This window comes from Ursus maritimus, unplaced genomic scaffold (assembly GCF_017311325.1).
Source record: "Ursus maritimus isolate PB19 unplaced genomic scaffold, ASM1731132v1 scaffold_17, whole genome shotgun sequence".
NCBI classification, from domain to species: domain Eukaryota; kingdom Metazoa; phylum Chordata; class Mammalia; order Carnivora; family Ursidae; genus Ursus; species Ursus maritimus.
The window spans coordinates 33,465,114-33,484,282 of record NW_024424119.1 but is presented as its reverse complement, the minus strand read 5'-3'; the positions used below and the strand labels follow the sequence as shown (position 1 = coordinate 33,484,282).

The 19,169-nt window shown below is 40.7% G+C and overlaps 1 protein-coding gene across 1 annotated transcript in view; it reads left to right on the top strand.

Annotated features, from left to right (window-relative positions):
- The first annotated feature begins 15,590 nt into the window (after positions 1–15,590).
- Positions 15,591–19,169, top strand: part of LOC103678641 (phospholipid-transporting ATPase ABCA1-like) — an 8,509-nt gene continuing 4,930 nt past the window's right edge. The window contains exons 1-3 of the mRNA XM_040631672.1: positions 15,591–15,801; positions 17,262–17,386; positions 18,420–18,518. Coding sequence (XP_040487606.1) covers positions 15,601–15,801; positions 17,262–17,386; positions 18,420–18,518 — 425 coding nt within the window. The 5' untranslated portion in view covers positions 15,591–15,600. The remainder of the gene's footprint in view (positions 15,802–17,261; positions 17,387–18,419; positions 18,519–19,169) is intronic.

Below are 19,169 nucleotides of genomic sequence, written 5' to 3'. Positions count from 1 at the left end.
ATTGCCTTTACTTCCCTAGAACAGCACAATGACAATGAATTTCCTGAAACCCTGGAATGCACAAATGACACAAAAATTACTTCTCAACATAACAAATTACAATCTCAGAGTTGGGTGAAGCCTAGAAGTTAACTATCATCCCCAGCACCTCTACTACCTCTGCAAAGTCCCAGCATACCTGGAATTGTTTCTACTAAAACCTGATATCCAGGCATAGCTTCAAGAATAAGAAAAACAACTCTCCCTTCCTTTATGATTCCAACCTACTGGGCTCTTGGCAATCTTGCTTTTAATTTTTTCATAAATCATCTTTTTATGACAAACCATTGTATAAAGTCTAGTTCACAATTTTATGATTTGGAATACGTAGATGCCATATTTTCCCAGTTTATGGTAACATAAGGATTTGGGCAAAGGGGTTGTTAAAGGTATACCACTGGGAGGAGGAATCACTGAATCTTACTTTTGTTGTTTCCTTTTAAAAGTTTATTTTAACCTGTGGGTATTTATACTAATCTAGATCCAGAGCTAAGCACCAGATAACATTTAACAATGAAAATCTATACTGAATCCTGAAGCTGGAAAAAATCATACCATATTTCCAAATATGAAATAATTTTATTCATTTGACTCTCCAACTCTACACTCCAGAATCCAAACCAATTCAGAGTATGCAGTCCTAAGATGCATGTATTTTTAGCATTTTCCAGAAACTCATTCATCTTTGAGGGCTTAAGGCAATAAGTACGGGGGAATTCATAGAATGTTCCATCGTATTATGTCTGGGGCCTGTAGCAAAAAGATGAGTACACCCAAGAAGAGAGATATAAGGCAAATTTAAATATTTTGGAAGGTAAGGTTTAAATACTGTTACAACCAAATATGAATCTAGAAACAAAGTTGGGCACACATTAGACTCATATAATCCACATTTTTATACTTTTGTGATCTCTCCGACATTCGCTTAGAGAAATGCCAATAAATAAACTAGTCTTAAGTATGCTGAATATAAGTTTCTTAGCAGGGATCCACTGTTAGCCACTTTTCATGAAATTTAATCAAGGTTAGAAGGCACTGGGTCTTAAGAGTCCTTACTCAATTCAAGCAGCTAGATTCTAATAAATCCTTGCAGATGTCTTCCTTATTTAGCCAATATTCCATTCTTAGTACTAAAAATGTTGCAGTCATGCATTTAGAATCCTTATAAATATGCAGGTGTTTTGGCAAGCAAAATGGAAATCTGCTTACTAGTGAAAAACTCCCTTTTAGGTTTTTCTTAAAAATAAAATTGCTATTTAGGTCAAAGTATTTCCTAAATCCAAAGAAGTAGATCACTGGTAAAAGATAGGAATGTGACTCTATAAATCTATCCAACTGCATTAGAACATGGTGGGGGGACTGTATGAACGCTATAAAGGAAAGAAGTCAATGAGTTAGGAATTGTCTGAACTGGTTACTAGGTTTAATTACAGATGCAATGTGAAGAAGGGCATTTAATCCATCCAATTTGCACTCAGATTGATGAAAAATATCCCCTTAAGAACCATTAGTTCGTCAGCTTAGTTATATGCTACCTATATAAAGTTTTCTTAATTAGTCTTCCAAATCTGGAATGAACTTAACTTTTAGATAGGAAATACCCTGCCAGAGATTATCTTCTGTGTATATATATGTGTGCATGTGTGTACATTCACACCCATACAGTCCTATGGCATTCTTACTTACAAATTCTTCTTACTGTAGGTTTGCTATCACGTGCCAGTTTCATGAAGCTTATTTATTTATTTCTTTATTTTAGTTTCATGAAGCTTATTAATTAGAATTACCAACAGTTGGTACAAAGCTATCGCATAAATTTTGGATCTATATTTGACTACCTGGTACGCCAAATGAAATCAGTAGTCTTCTTTATCTGACATAATTTAGTTAAAACACACAACTGTCTATGTATTTCTCATTTGTGTATAATATAATTATAATTATCTATTTGAGTTCATTCCCCATTCATGTCCTTCCAGTTAGGTTCTGCCCAAGTGTCTAAGCTTACTTAAGCAAAACAGTCCCCTCCAAAAACTATTGCAGATAGTTCTATTTTTGCTGGACATGCTTTTTGTGTCATTTTAACTAAATTTTAATAAGAGAATGTTATCTAAATAAACAACTGCCTAGTATTATAAGGCTTAAAAAGATAGTGCCTGGTATGAAATGCTATAGTCTGCTTCAGTGGCAGATCCCAAATGGGACAGCCCCACATCAAAGCTCTCAAGAGCCTGTAGCTTTACTCTCTCTTGCTTGTGCTCTTTCTTCTGGAATAGTCTGTTTCATTTAAATAAATAAAATCTTTTAAAAAAAAAGTAGCATAAATAAAATATATCAGAAAACGGAACAGTGTAGTATTTATAAATAAATTACTTTTAAGTCGCTTTTCAGGGAATTTGTATTTTTTTTTAAGATTTTATTTTATTTATTTATTTATTTATTTATTTATTAGACAGAGAGAGAGCCAGTAGAGAGGGAACACAAGCAGGGGAGTGGGAGAGGGAAGAAGCAGGCTCCCAGCCAAGGGCTCATCGTGGGCTCGATCCCAGAACACTGGGATCACCCTGAGCTAAAGGCAGACGCCTTTAACGCTTAACGACTGAGCCACCCAGGCGCCTCCTAAGGGAATTTGTATTTGGAAACAAAGAATAAACAGTAAGAGGGAGAAGCCCACAGAAAGGATAACAGCAGTGAGATAAGCGCAGGCGTTTAGGGGAGGTGATTTTTAAGAGCAGAAACTACAACTATTCCGGAGTAGAATTCATGAGTGTTCTAGGCTCCCTTACCTCCAAATAAGGGCTAATTTTCCACAGCACCGACTTCCAGTTCACTTATGAGAACTGGGCTGACGTTCAATAATCAAAAAGTTCAGAATAAAGTTGTAAGGAATAACTTTTGGTCCTGCCCCAGTAGAGTGAGAATCAGGAAAGATTAAAGACTCTATTGCTAATCTTTGGGTGAATGGGCCATCATTGGTTCCTCAGTCTCTGTGCAGAAAGTCAGTCTCTAGAGTTGGTTCATCCCCTGTTTATACTCCCTTCAAGAAAAGAAGTGCAAACCTACATATCAAAGAAATCTGTAGATTCACAGAATAGGCCAGGTCCCGACAGGGTTGGACCACAAAATCTATTATGTACATTTCTCATCTAAGATTAAATGAGGTTATCATCATGTTTGCTACGAGGTTCCTGGCTCCCGTGGCTTGACACCGCCCACGATGGCAGCGGGGTGACGCTCCACCATCAGCCCTGCCCTCCTCTTTAAGGTTCTCTGCAAAACGCTCCCAAGTTGTACATTTCGTTAAAACGCGGGGAGGCCGGTTCTTTCCCAGCGGCTGGTTGGTCATTCGTTTCCTACCTTCGGGCTGGAGGGGCGGTGGCTTGTCAAAGGACAAACCAATAGGGAAAGGCTCGACCAGCAAGCAGCTGGCACTGGCATCCTAACCTGGGCGAACGGCAGCGGGGCTGGGAAGCAAAATACTGAGCAGCCGGAGCTTGCGGACTGTCCTCAGGGCCGCCTGGCACTCCGGGCCAAAAAGAAGTCCTGTTGACGGTTGTCACGAGCCGGCCGGAGGCGACACTGGCCAGCGCACCCTCCCTGACTGCGACACCCTCCCACCCACGCATCCCAGAAAGTCCTAGCTCAGCGGGTCTGGGACCCTCACTGGTACTAGAATAACCTCGGCGCGTGAACCGGCTGGGCGCATGCGCAGCACTCCTCTCCGGCGTCTAGGCGAGCAGCCGGTAGCGCATGCGCGGGGCCGCGAGCCCCTCCCCAGGGCAATTCGCTTGGGCACTTATCGGTGGCCGGTACCTGAGGTGCGAGCGTCCGCGCAGCGAAAGTTTCCCAGTCAGCTGCCGCTTCGGAGGGCGAGCATGGCGCGGCTTCGAGTACTGGGGAAGGACAGCCATTCTTCGGTACTTTTAAATTCCTCCCGTTCAAGCTAACCGGCCTGGAAGAAAGCAGCGACTGGACTACTGGCCGGCGTGACTGGGGCGTGGGACTCAGCTGGGCGTCAGCTCCGCCTCTCTGGTGCCGAGGTAGCGGCGGCACCGCCCTGACGGGCTCGCGTCCTCGCCAGTGGCCCAGCCCCGGGCGTTCGGCGGCACGTGCCTTTGGTCCTGTGGTTGTTTATTCAGATATCTACCCAAACGTCAGAGGGGACTTTGGGATTGGCTGAAGGCAGCAGAGATCGTCTTCGTTGCACTTTCTGAGCCCATCAATTCGTCTCATTACGCTGCTTACAGGCACAGTCCTGAAGAGTTCGTGTGCAGAATGCGTGTGTTTGTCCTTTTAAGGAGTAAGATGCGTACACGCGAATTGCTGTGCATTTAAAATCGTGGAGGTTTTCTTGCCGTGGTTAATCTTCAGTCGTGGGGTGTTTGAGATGCAAAGACTAGAGCCTTCACTTTTCCTCATGAAGTGCATCCTCTTTCTAATCGCCAAATTCCCAGGATGACCTCATTAGGCATCTAATGATTGAAATTGTATTTTTCAGAGCTCATTGGAATGGGGACATCGAACCAAGATTAAAAAGTCAGATAGTTTGAAGCCTTAAAGAAGCATACCAGCAGACCCTCTAGTTTTGTCCTCATATCCCCTGGATTATTGGTCCCCAGAATAACTATTTTCAGCATTTTCCACTTACTTCTTCTAATGCTTTCTTCTTCTGTAAATTATAGGCTTTTTCTGGTGTGTGTCTTGGTATTTTCTAGTTATAGATAGTATCTGTAGCTTGGAAAGTGAGGATTTAGGTAATGAGATTTAGGTCTCTTTACATACCAATTTTCAAAATAATCTCTCCCTTCCTCATCTGATATCAATGGGTATATTTAAAAATTGTCACATTATTAATTTACAGTATATTAATGTTTACATTTCCTTTATAACAAATTACATTACATATACACGTAATTACACAGTGCGTAATTAGACTCACAATTACACAAGTTGCTAATATTGCATACTATGAAACAGATACTGCTTATACTATCAAGAATAGGAATTATTACAGGGATATCACCAGTGGTTTTATTGGTTGTACCTTCTTTCAAAGACTCTGAATTATCTGTTCAGAGGACGCGCTTTTTCTTTTTTCTTTTCTTTTTAAAGATTTATTTATTTATTTGTCAGAGAGAGAGAGCATTGTAAAGATATGGAAGCAGCAGAGCAGGCAAAGGGAGAAGCAGGCTACCCGCTGAGCAAGGATCCTGGGACACTCCAATCCCAGGACCCTGGGATCAAGGACCTGAGCTGAGGGCAGCCATTTCACGTTTAACCAACTGAGCCACTCAGGTGCCCCTGTGAGGAGGCTTTTAAAAACATATCATTCAGAGGGGGTGATTTTTTCTGGGTGATGGGCACGCTTTTTAATCAAGTGAGACAAAACAAAGCATCATCTGTGCCTAGATGGGGTCTTTATGTTTAAGTTTATTTTCTAGACTTTGTTCCCTCCCTGAATTAACAATTCATTCATTCATTTCACCCATATTTATTAAATTCCTTCTATGCCTCAGGTACTTTCCCAGAAACTGGGGTACAGAGGTGAGCAAAAGGCATAGTCCCTGTCATCTTGGGACTTACAGGTTGTGGAAATATTAATACAATAAAGAGAAAAATATACAGGGATTAATGCTAAATACCTGGAGAAAAACAATGTAGGAGATATGAACAGTGGACAGTACTGGAGTGAGACAGTAGAGACTATTAGCCATTTCCATTATCCATTCCTCCTGCTGCCTTCTCTTTTTAAAATTAGTAATAGAACCCATACAGCTACGCAGCTGTGGCTGACTAAGTCCTGGCCAGTGTAATGTGTTAGTGCTTTAGTATCCTACTATAAGTGATCGAAGCAGTGTAGGAGGGCAGTTCTTTCTTTGTTTCTTTCTTATTTCTGCATGCTGGAATATGGGTTGTAATGGTTTGAATTCTTGATTATGAGGAGCTCACATGCTGGAGATGGGGATAACAGAGAGAAGAAGCCTAGGTCTCCTGACTCCGTGAATAAAGCAGTGCTAGGAGTCCTGACTTCCCATCTCTGGAGTTCTTTACATGAGAAATCGTCTCTAGTTTGAAGCTTCTGCCAAGGTTTTCAGCACCTGTAATCTTAATCAATAGGAGAGTAACACTATATTTTTTTCTGGCTCTTTGCTTTGTTTCTATTGTTTTCTTTTATAGCTATCATTTATTAATCACCAAACTATTTGCCAAAAAGAATAAATTACTTCATTCAATATGTTAGTGAGCCCTCTTGCTCAACTGTAGACCCCAACAGTTAAAACCAGAAATTAGACAAGACTGCTTAACTCTGCTGTTAACCAAAACCCATTGTGCTTATTTCTTATCATACTTTCTTTGAAGTATGATGTAGAAGTTCTTTTGCAAGGATCTGGAACATTCCAAACACCACACCAGAGAAGCCCCGATAGCAATGTAATGCCTAGGAAAGACTACACCCACAGGTCCTCTTCTGGGTCAGAGATCATGGGTTGAAACATCACATACCAACCCTCACCCATGATTACAAGGTGTCTGTTCCCCGCCCGACCTCTCCTTTACAAAATTGTTAAGTGTCCATCTTGGAGGCAGAGAGGTTGGTTGTTAAGTCTTGAGCTTGCCACCTCCCCAACACTGCCAAAGTACTCCAAAAAATAAATTTCTCCTCTCTTTTCCAAACTCCTTATCTCTGAGTTACTTCCTCAGATAAACTCCAGTGACGAGTTTGTCTGACTGTTCTGCAACAGTGTTGGCAAACCCAGCCAGGAGCTATGCTTCAATTTGTCCAGTCCCTTCGAATTCTCTGGGACGGAATAATTAATTGGCTATGGTAGTGCACCAGGGCTTACTTACCTACATATATTTACTGAGTTAGCAAGCTCTGTGATGGATCTTGGTAACAAATATTATTAAACCTATTAATCAGCTTTTCAGTTTCATCTTCTACAGTTATCTTTGGAGAGTTCTTTTTGTCTCTCTCTTGTTCCAGCGTGGATTAATTCTCTTCAAGATGGCATGGTAGTAATTTGGACGCCTTTGCTTTGTGTTGGACTTCCTCATTGTCTAGATTTTGTTTCTTTTTCTTTCTAATTTTAGGGACAGGTACATGGGAATTAAACTTTTAGATTTGTATCTATAAAACATGCTTTATTCTACTGTGCCCTCTTTGATTCATATTTTGGTATAAAATTCTACATTGGAAACAACTTTTCTCATATTTTCACAAAGGCAGTACTCCACTGTATTATACGCTCTAGTGCTAAGAAATTCATGCCATTTTGATTCCTAATTCTTTGTATGTGACTTGCTTGTTTCTGCAGTCTCTGAAACTTTTATGTTTTTCTCTTGTTCGTTCTGAAATTTCACAGTACGTGCCATGGAGCAGATATTTTTTCATACAGTGTCTCTACACTCAGTGTAACCCTCATATAATGTGAAAGTGGATCCTTTTTATCAATCCTGAAAATTTTTCGCTTCTTTGATCTTAAATTTTCTTCTCAATCTTTGGAACTCTGCTAATCAAACATTGTACCTCCAATTTGATCTTCAATTTTATTCTTTCTACTGTTTTACATCTCTGCTTTTTTATTCAGGGTTTTGGGGATAAAGTACTCACAATTTTATCTTCTAACTCATTTATTTTAAAATATACTTTTCATGGTATTTATTTCTAAAAGCTTTTTTATCCCTTCCCAGAATATTTTTCTTTTTATTTCTCTCTCTGTCTCTTTTTAATCAGAAATTATCTCAGGTGACATTAATTGTAGGTGTTTATTTTTAGTTGTTGTGGGTCTTCTTCCTGAATTGTTTCCAAGTTTTGTTCTTGTTTATATTACTTTATCATTTGATTTGTTTTCTTCCTTATAATATTAGTGTTTTTCCTAAAATAGTTTTGTATTTGTAATCCTTGGTTTTCAACTCATTTTGCAGTGAGACAAAAATTTTGAAAGCTTTTTGAGTATGGGTGTGGCCTCTGTCAAATAGTGGGCTTCACTTTAGGTTTTTCTATAGGTTATCTTTTATTTCATTGAGGGGAAAAACTCCTACGGCATTTTGTTTTCATCCGTAAGGAATATTTTTTAAGTTTAGTCAGTTACCAAGTGCAAGGAAACTTCCAGATTTCATCTGTGGAAAGTTAAGTAAGCCTTACTGCCAGTTTTCTAGACGTTAAGGAGGGAAGAAGGCTGATATCTCACTATTTGGTAGGTAGCCATTCACTTAATTTGTTTATGACTGGTACCACCCTTCAACTGTATCTGTACTTCTGAATGGTTCACCTTTTAAGAATATATTAAAGAGGACAGGCTAATTGCTGTAAATAAATAGACACCAAATGTTTAATGTCTCAGAGACAATAGGATTTTATTTCTTGTTCCTTAAGAATCTAAAATGGGTTTTCCTCTTTGGCAGGCAGTTCTATACATAGTGAATTAAAGATCCAGATGTCTACCTAGTGGTTTTGCCATCCATGGACACCCCATCATCAGCTTCATCTAGCCAGCAGAAAGGTAGACAGAATTTCCAAGATGAAAATACTTAACAGGATCACCATCCGTGAATCACTGTCTGTTATTTATTATCACTGTAAAATTAATGGCTATAAATCTCTAGGGGAAATATTGGTAAGTGCAGCTAGGTGCCTAAGACAGTCTTCCTGTTCACCACAGGTTTTGGACCATCCTCAAAACCCTGTGGAGTTCAACTTCACCTCCAAGGAGGAAGGTGAAGTTCTTGAGAGAATTAAATTTAGGTTCACTGCTGTGCTAAGTGGCACATCTAGGTCTAAAGCCAGATTATAAAACCAGTTCATTTCACTCATTTATTTTAAAAATATGTGTGGTAGAATATAGCCTTCTAAAACCATTTAAAAACAGAAAATGTTTTTATGTGACATTTGTGTTTTCGCGAAACAAACCCCTGAACTGCCTAGAAGATATACAAAGTATGTTGAAAATTATCATTGTTCATCCTACACTTCTGGCAAGTAGTCCAAAACTAGATAACCTGTAATATTAAAGTAGGCTAATGTGATATAGACCAACTGGATAGTTATTTTAGATTGGGGTGATTCAAGGTTGCCTGTCTAAGAAGGTAACATGAAACATGTATCGTATATACCCAAAAGTAGATGTAATGTGTCAGTATACTTTTTAAAAATAATACATGGAATGCCTGTTACCCTGCTACCAAGAAAGAAATAAAATATTGTCAGTAATTTGAAGCCCAATATATGTTCCTTTTCAGGTCAAGCATTTGCCTCCCCTATAACACCGTGACCTCTTGCTTCTCAAGCAACCATGACACAGAATTTTGTGTTAATCATTGCATTCATTTTGAAATTCAACTACATGTGTGTATAACTCAAATAATATATTGCATTGGTTTCTGGATTTTAGGAACTTTCTATAAATGGAATCAGACTATTTTTGTCGTGCTGTTAGTTGATTCTGAAGCTTTGACATAAGATTTTTGAAATAATGTATTTTGATGCAGTCACAGTAATTAATACATTTACCATATGCTGTTCACTGTTGTCTGGATATATATTTTCCATTTGATATTATGAACAAAGATGTTTTGAATTTTAACATATAGCTCCTGTTTCTATGTGAAAATTTTTTCTAGGGCAGGGGTTTTAACCTTTTTTATGTATTGTACGCTTAAATCTTTTAAAGATTTTATTTATTTATTTGAGAGAGAGAAAGATCTAGAGAGAGAGAGCGCATGGTACACAAGTGGGGGAGTGGGAAGGGGCAGAGGGATAGGGAGAAGCAGTCTCCCCACTAAGCAGGGAGCCTGACATGGGGCTTGATCCCAGGACCTGGATCATGACCTGAGCTAAAGGCAGATGCTTAACTAACTGGAGCCACTCAGTCCCTCCAACCTTTGGGAATCTTGTAGTCCTATGGAAATGTAGGGGTTGAGGGCAGGTCACCAAGATGGGCCACTTTGGAATGAAGATTATTTTGAGCTGAAGGGGCAATCAAGACCCTGTGCAGGCTCAAGAGAAACTTTTTTTCCTTCTCTTAAGTACATAAAAAGAACTCTAAACTGGGCATCTTTGCCAGCATAAGGGTTATTGCCAGAGATAAATTTTATATGAGTGACTCCAGCATCTGTATGGCAGGACAAACATCTGATTACCAAACATCGTTGCTCTTCCTTATTGCCCTGTGAATTACATTTTTTTCCTGTGAAGTTCTGGGAAACCTACACACTTCTTAGTTCAGGATGACATATATATACCTCATTTTGCCTTTGTCTTTGGAATTTCCATGACCTAGTCATGGATTCCCCATATAAGCAGCAAAGCATAAATTTGATTTTCTCCTGTTAATCTGTTTCCTCATCAATATGATTCTTAGTCCAGCTAGAAGAACCCCTGGAGAGGACAGGAATTCTCACTCTTCTACACAACCCTCATTGCTATACATGCTTAGCCAATACATACAGGTTTACAAAGCAAATAGATTAAGCTAGAATGATCAAAATATAAAAGTAAATTCTTTCTCTTGGGTTTATTTATTTAACTAATCACCACACCCAACATGGGGCCCAAACTCACAACCCTGAGATCTAGGAGTCACATGCTCTTCCAACTGGAGCCAGCCAGGTGCCCCTGAGCAATTCTTGATAAAAAATAAATATGCTTCTTTTTTTTTTTAAATTTTATTTATTTGGCGTGACAGAGATAGAGACAAGTTTCTTTGCCAGCCGCAGAGAGGGAACACAAGCAGGGGGAGTGGAAGAAGAGCTTGGCTCCTAGCGGAGGAGTTTGGATGCGGGCTCGATCCTATAATGCCGGATCACGCCTGAGCTGAAGGCAGACACTTAACCGCCAGGTGCCACCCGGGACCCTAACATGCGTTCTTATTAGGTACTAAAATAAAGGATCTTCATTGATTTAAAAACTATCATACATTTGAAGTAGTGATGAGCATAAAAGCAAATTTTTATATATTTGTAACACTTTGAATGAAGATTTGACAATATCTGTGATATTTATTAGTCACAAAAAGTCACAGGTCCTGTTATATTGTGATTTGTTGCCTACGATTTCTCTCTCTCTCTCTCGAATAAATAAATTTTAAAAAGATTCATGAATTGGTAACATCATGAGGCAAGTAAGGGATGCTCTGAGGACTTATACAAAAAATGGAAGGCTTTATAGAAGGAGGGTGGGGCAAGAAAGTTATAAACGAGAAAAGAAAGGGTTGTTCCAGGCAAGGCTCACTTTCTCTTTGGCGGTGTGTGTGTAAGAGGGCTCTATTTATTTATTTATTTATTTATTTATTTATTTATTCAGTTTTTGATGTAGTGTTCCATATTCATTGTTTGCATATAACACCCAGTGTTCCATGCAATATGTGCCCTCTTTATCATCCCATCACCAGGCTGTTCCCATCCCCCACCGCCTCCCAAAACCCCTCAGTTTGTTGTCCGATCCAAGTCCTCGTGGTTCATTTCCCCTTCAGTTTACTCCCCTTATTTTTCCCTTATTTCTCCTACGATCTCCCTAGCATTCCTTTGTTCCAATAAAGAGTGAAACCATATGATAATTGTTTTTCTCTGCTTGACTTATTTCACTTAGCATATCTCCTCCAGTCCCATCCATGTTTGATGCAAATGTTGGGTAATCATTCATTTTGATGGCTTGAGTAATATTCCATTGTATATAGACTACATCTTTCTTTTTTTTTTTTTTTTAAAGATTTTATTTATTATTTGTATTGAGGATAGAGACAGCCAGCTGAGAGAGGGAACACAAGCAGGGGGAGGGGAGAGAAGACAGAAGCAGGTCATAGCAGAAGAGTTTCTGATAGGCTCGATCCCAGAACGCTGGGATCGGTACCCTGAGCCGAAGGCAGTCGCAACCACTGTGCCACCCAGCGCCTCCGGTACTACACTCTTATCCATTCGCCTTTGAAGGGCATCTCGGCTCCTTCCAGGTTTAGCCCATTGTGGACAAGTGCTCTATGAACATTGGAAGTCGATATGGCCCTTCCTCTTCCTATCTACTCCGTAGATCTTTGGGTTAAAGTTCCCGAGTGCAAGCTGGATCATAGGGTAGCTCTATTTTAACTTTAGGACCTCACATCAAAGTCTTCAAAGTGGCTGTACCAACTGCATTCCCACCAACAGTGTAAGAGGGTTCCCCTTTCTCCACATCCTCTCCAACGTTTGTTATCTTGCCTCTGTCCTTTTTTGCCATTCTAACTGAGTGTCAGGTGGTATCTCAATGGCTTTGATTTGGAATTGTGATGGCAATGATGTTGAACATTTTTTTCATGTGTCTGTTAGCCATTTGTATGTCTCTCATTGAAAAGGTTCATTCATATCTTCTGCCCATTTTTTGATTTGATTATTTGTTTCTCATGTATTGAGTTTGAGAAGTTCCTTATAGATCTTGGATACCAGCCTTTTATCTGTAGTGTCATTTGTAGATATCTTCTCCCATTCCGTGGGCTGCCTCTTAGTTTTGTTGACTGTTTCTTTGCTGTGCAGAAGCTTTTTATCTTGATGAAGTCCCAAAAGTTCATTTTTGCTTTTGTTTCCCTTGCCTTTGGCGATGTGTCATGAAAGAAGTTGCTGTGGCTGATGTCAAAGAGGTTGCAGCCTATGTTCTCCTCTATGATTTTGATGGATTCCTGTCTCACATCGAGGTCTTTCATCCATTTGGAATTTATCTTTGCATATGGTGTGAGAGAGTGATCAAGTTTCATTTTTCTGTATATAGCTGTCCAGTTGTCCCAGCACCATTTATTGAAGAGACTGTCTTTTTTCCACTGGGTGTTTTTTCCTGCTTTGTCAAAGATTAGTTGACCATAGAGCTGAGGGTCCATTTCTGGGGTCTCTATTCTGTTCCATTGGTCTATGTGTCTGTTTTTGTGCCAGTACCATGCTGTCTTTGTGATCTTAGCTTTGTAGTATAGCTTGAAGTCCGGCAACGTGATGCCCCCAGCTTTGTTTTTCTTTTTCAACATTTCCTTGTCGATTCAGGGTCTTTTCTGGTTCCACACAAATTTTAGGATTGTTTGTTCCAGCACTTTGAAAAACGTCATTGGTATTTTGATCAGGATGGCGTTGAAAGTGTAGATTGAAGAGCAGGGGTTCTTATGCAGATTACCTCATCTTCCTTTGGGGGGTTGGAGAGGGACACGTGACAGACTCAGTGGCACCATTCAGGAAATTCCTGACTGACCACTTAAGATTACATTTTGGGGTAAGATTGATACTGCAGTTAGATTAGGTATTAAGCCCTGGTTTATTGACTTGGGACCTTAACTGAACTGATGCCATTTTGGTCCACTGTTTTTGGTTTTGTGTGTGTGTGTGTGTTTTAACACAATAAAGATGTAATTTTTTTCCCATCTAGGTTACCAGACCCTCTGAATTCTTCCATAGAAACCTTGGGGATCTGTGTACCAGAGGTTAGGAACCACTGCATTAGAGTATATACCACCTAGGAATGGAATGGCTGGATCATAAGATATGTACCATATTCATCTTTACTGAGCAATGCCAAACCATCTTATAAATTTATGTCCTTACTCACAGTGTGTGGGGTTTTTCTGACCAATTTTTTATACTGTCCATTTGGTCTGATGAGTATGAAGATGCATTTTTATGCCTTACATAAGAAATAGGTATCAAATAAAGAGTGGAGGAAATTGTATGACGTGTGCAAAGGCAATAATCCACTTGATGGTGTTCCTGCATGGTTTTATCCAAAGGTCCAGCTCATGCAGATTTGCAGAAGGAAGGAGAAGAGGTCGATCCAATGCTGTTCCAAATGAGTAGGAAGGAGGGTGGTAGCTCTACAGGTAAACTTTAGATGTCTGTATTTTGGTGACTTCCCTGGCTAAGTACCTTAGTGCTGTATTCTAAGGCCACTAGATGGTGGTATAGACTAGTTTCCCTCCATTAAAGTGTGAGCTAACATGTGCTATTTTTGTTGTAATTTTTGAGTTCCGGTGGTTTAAGCTATAGTTATTTAGCATGGAGTTACCTCACAGTTCCCTTTTTTGTGTGCATGATACAGGATTATGTATTGGAAGATAAAATTTTCAGTAAAGGCCGTTAAAAAACAAAAATTCAAGTTTGAAATTTGAAGATGTGAAGATGTATTTGGCTTTATTCAACAATTGATGAATTGGGCAGCATCTCTTTGAGTAATAGGTACTTGGAAGAGTTGTGTAAAATGGAAGTTTTATAGACAGAAGGAGGGTGGGGCAAGGAAGTTATTAGCCAAAAAAAAAAAAAAAAAAAAAAAAAAAGATTGTTTCTGGCCTGGTCATCTTTTGGGGGAAAGGGAATGGCAGGGGTTTTATGCAGATTACCTTGCTAGTGCTAATCAGGAAATTTCAGATTTCAAAAACAGATTGACTGTTCAAGTTCCCATTTCTGGGAGAGGTGGAAACTGCAGTTAAGTCCTGGTTTGCTGTTATGGGTGAAAATGACTCCATTTTGGGTCTATTGTTTCTTTTCCAACAAGGTGAATTACTGTCAATGTTTATGGGTTTCTTTATTTTTACTTTTGTAAGTATTTATTTCAGAAATAAAAAATAATTTCAATTTTCATTCAGTGTTTCTTAAAAAGTCTTCTACTCATATCAGAATATTTTTGTTATGCACCTGTTGTGTGTTATGCGTTGAGTTAAATGCCGTGGGAAGGAAAATAAACTGTACACTACTTCTTTAGTTTGTCAACATGTCTTGATATTTCTGTACCAGCCTCCTTGTTGGTAGTCTTCTTGGAATTAGTAGTAGGAAAGATTTGTGAGCAACTCAGTATTAAATATAGAAATATAGCATGAAGTTGTTTCTATTTAAATTGTTTTTATTACTAAAACACATGAACATATGTATTTAATATTTATTATTATAGCCCTTTTTAGATATCCTATATTAATTGGCTTTCTTTATGTTTTGCATTTAAAAGTGAATTCTAGTGCCAGTAACATTTTAAACTTCTCATTAATAAATGTAATTATTTCTTGAAATAGGCTTTGCAAGTCTCTTGCTTTGAGTAATCTTTGTGCCTCCCGACTGGAGTTGGAGAGAGATGTTAAGGGAGAAGTATTTCTGGAACTTTTGCTATTTGTTTTAGATTGTTACTAAATATGCTGGCTTTTTTCCTACATATAAATTGAGATACTTTCTAGCTTAACACACTTGTGCACTTAGTTTGTGACATATTTTTTCATGAAGTTCCTCTTTCAAATGGCCCATTATCCAGTGTTCTCCAGTGTATTTCTTTTCACCTCCACAGGCAGAAATAGATACCTGTGAGCTGAGTAATTAATTCACTTTTTAATGTGTTTTAGTTTTACTTGACCATCATCGTTTTGGCAGCATCTTTATAATTTTTTCATTTATATGTGAGCAGTAATTTACATTTCTCTGATTTCTTGTGAATTCAGCATCTTTTCATAATTTTCTAGGCCATATCGCTTTCATTTTTTGAGATCTCACTTTAATACCGTTGCCCAATTTTCGGTTGTATCATTCATCTTTATCTTACTGACTTGAAGTCTTGCTGGAGAAGCCTGAAAGAGCAAGGTGATGTCAAAACTGCCTCGGATAGTAGGTGACCTTCAGTGTCGGCCTCTTGCGGAATCCAGAGAAACAGACCTGCTCAGCGGGATGGACGGCAAAGGCTCCTACCAGGTGAAGGGCTGGAAGCTCACACAGCAGCAGTTTGTGGCCCTTCTGTGGAAGAGGCTGCTGATTGCCAGACGGAGTCGGAAGGGATTCTTTGCTCAGGTGACAGTGCTGCTCCAGGCAGTGACTCTGGCTTCACGGGTGGGCTGCAGGCTCCCTGACCAGTGAAAGCAGGAGAGGGTCATGGTTATGAGGTGGATGCTGGAGCCGGACTTCCTGTATTTCAATCCCAGTCCTGCTTCTTGTCGCTCACGCATCTGCGAGCAAGTTACTTCTCTGTGCCTCCATGTCGTCATCTTTAGAATGAAGATAATGTGCCTATGACGTAGGGTTGTTATGAGGATTAAAGCGAGTAAGTGCTTAGAATGGGGCCTGGCATTAAGTAGTACTGTGTGTGTTTGTGTGTGTGTGCGCGTGCGTGTGTGCACAAAAAGGACAGAGTTTAGAAAAATTGGCTGGGCAAATTTAGTTTTCATAACCTGAGATGCACTTGATATGTAACCTTCTTGGAAACATGACTTTTCTCTAAATTGATGTTTAACTGCAAGTTGATGGAAAGGTAGCCAGAGGGGTCAGAAAAAAAAAAAATGGACAAACAGAGAGGGCTCATCACACTGTTGCCTGCATGTCAGTCAGTGTTTACATGCTAAGTCGCTTGGTCAGAAGGGATAAAATTATCCCACTGTTTAAAATCGAGAAGCATAGAGAAAGCGTCTGCAGAGATTCTTCCCTGAAGACTATGTGGGTAATGCAGAGAGTATGAGTTTGGAGCATGCAGACCTGGGTCTGACTTCCGGTTCTGCCACTTACTGGCTCTGTGACCTTGGGCAAGTTACTTAGTCTCTCTGAGCTCAGTTACCTTGTTTGTTGATTGGTGATAGGGTTGTAACGATAATGCAATGAGATAATGGTCATGTAGTATTTTCTCATAAAGAAAGATTTAGGTAATGATGCTTTTTGAGGCCAATCAATGGTGACAGCAGCTGCTGTTCCCTTTCAGAGCGTGGGATCTGACTGGGTCATTTAGTCTTGGCCTGTAGATTACAAGTGAGAATACTGAGGCTGCAGCGGGAGTGACTTCACATGGATACACTTGTGGTAGAGACTAAATTACCAGGCTTCAGGTCTTCTGGCTCCTGGTGCATGGCTTGTTCTCTCGGCCTTTCTTTGAGCTGAGCTGGGCTCATGGCCCATCGTGGTCTTTCTCAGGTCTTCAGAGGGAAGAGGCCAGGACCCAGTGTTGTGAGTCACTCTCACATGTGACCACCATTTACTCTGTAAAGCTTTGAGCTTCGTGCCTCTGCGAGGTGGCCACAGCCCTGGCCTTGTGCTGCCAGGCTCCAGAAATGGCCTGGAGGGAAGAGGTTTCGGTGGCAGGATCTGCTGCTTCCCACCTGCCGTGAATGCCTTGGTGGAGATTTGCTGTGGGTCCTGCGGTGCTCACTTGCATGCTGGCCGGTCTGGGAGGCTGGCTGGACTCTTAGGGGCTTGTCCCAGTCTCCTTGTTGTGACATTTGCCCTTGTTTTGCCCTTTCCTTTCCCCCTTTGTCCCCTGGTTATAGATCATCCTGCCAGCTGTGTTTGTTTGCATTGCCCTGGTGTTCAGCTTGATCGTGCCCCCCTTTGGCAAGTACCCCAGCCTGGAACTTCAGCCCTGGATGTACAATGAACAGTACACGTTTGTCAGGTACGTGTTTGCTTTCCGTGCCCCGGGAGAGAAGAGAGCTCACGCAGACGGAGGGTGTTGACGCTGCTGAGGGCCAAGGGGAGGTGGACTCAAGAATCACACAGTGGAATGGATTTTATCAGCTATTCTAAAGCCGCAACACAAACTCATATCGTATGCAAAGAACAGCAAGAAATTGAACCTCCAATATTAGACCCGTCCTCTGTTCCCGCTCTTGAGCTCCTTTCTTTTTACCCTGCCGTCATCTGTGTTTTATGTAAATAATCTGCCCTTGCAAAACACCTGTGAGGAAGCTGTAGGATTTGGGCTTCTCACAGCTATGTTTTAATTCTGCCGGTTCATCCCAGGGCTTCCGCACATGGTCCCAGCTTTATACCTCCAGCTTCTTGTCTGCACAGTACATTTCATGGTTTCATTGCGTTGCAGATATTGACGAATGTTTGTTCTTCAGACACGAATGCCAGCTACTCTAACAATCCAGTGCTTCAAACAAAAGGACAAAGGAATTTCCCTACTTCCTTCCACAGAGTTTTCTTCAATCTTGGGCTATTTCTAGACTGTTAGATGGGGAAGCATCTGACTAATGTAAAAAGGAAGCCTTAAAACAAACAACGAAAACAAAATATACATAAATATGCAAATTGGTTCTTCTTTTTCTAGCCCCATGTTTTTTTCCTGTTTGGTTCAGGTTCATGGATAACTGTGAAAGTATTTTTGAAAAACTGATCCTTAATGAAATTCTTCACATTAAAAATACATGTATCAATGTGCATGTGCATTTATACGTGTGCACACACCCATATGCACAACTTTCCATTCATTACAACTTACACAAGCTCAGAGGGCTGTCCCTTACCTTGATCCCAAGTAAGCAGTGAGCGTCAGCTCCTTTTGGGTAGTTTTTGTGTTTTATTCTTTTCTGTTATGAGCGCTTGGCACACAGGAAGTGCCTACCAAAGTGTTCAGTTTCGAAGAACAATTCTACCTCCCAGTTCCTGGTTTAAATGAATTGCTGCCTCTCATGTACCCACAGTAATGATGCTCCTGAGGACTTGGGCACCCAGGAACTCTTGAATGCCCTCACCAGACACCCTGGCTTCGGGACCCGATGTATGGAAGGAAATCCAATCCCGTAAGTGTCCCTTGAGCTATGAGACCCTCGACAGCTTGTCACCTGGCGTGATGTCTGCTATATTACCTTTATCAGCTGTGATAGATGCCACATTGTGACTAGTATCATTTGTCCTTCAAAACATTTTTTTTTTATAGATTTTATTTATTTATGTGACAGAGAGACAGCCAGCGAGAGAGGGAACACAGCAGGGGAGTGGGAGAGGAAGAAGCAGGCTCCCAGCAGAGGAGCCTGATGCGGGACTAGATCCCGGAACGCCGGGATCATGCCCTGAGCCGAAGGCAGACGCTTAACGACTGCGCTACCCAGGCACCTCTCAAAACATTTTTTATCTTTAAAAAGCTGATACAGGGATGGAGTTAAGATGGCGGAGGAGTAGGGGACCCCTTTTTCAGCCGGTCCCCTGAGTCGAGCTGGATAGGTACCAGACCAGCCTAAATAACCACGGAATCAGCCTGAGACGCAGGATGATGCATCTGGATCTCTACAAATGAACATCTCCAGCGCTGAGTATTGAGGTACGAAGAGGGGAGCTGTAAACCGTGCACAGATATCGGAAGATAAACGGAAGGGGGAGGGAGCCACCTCATTTGGGCGCCGGGAAGCGGCAGCCACCTGCACGGGGGAGCGGGCGGACTCACAGAGGGCACC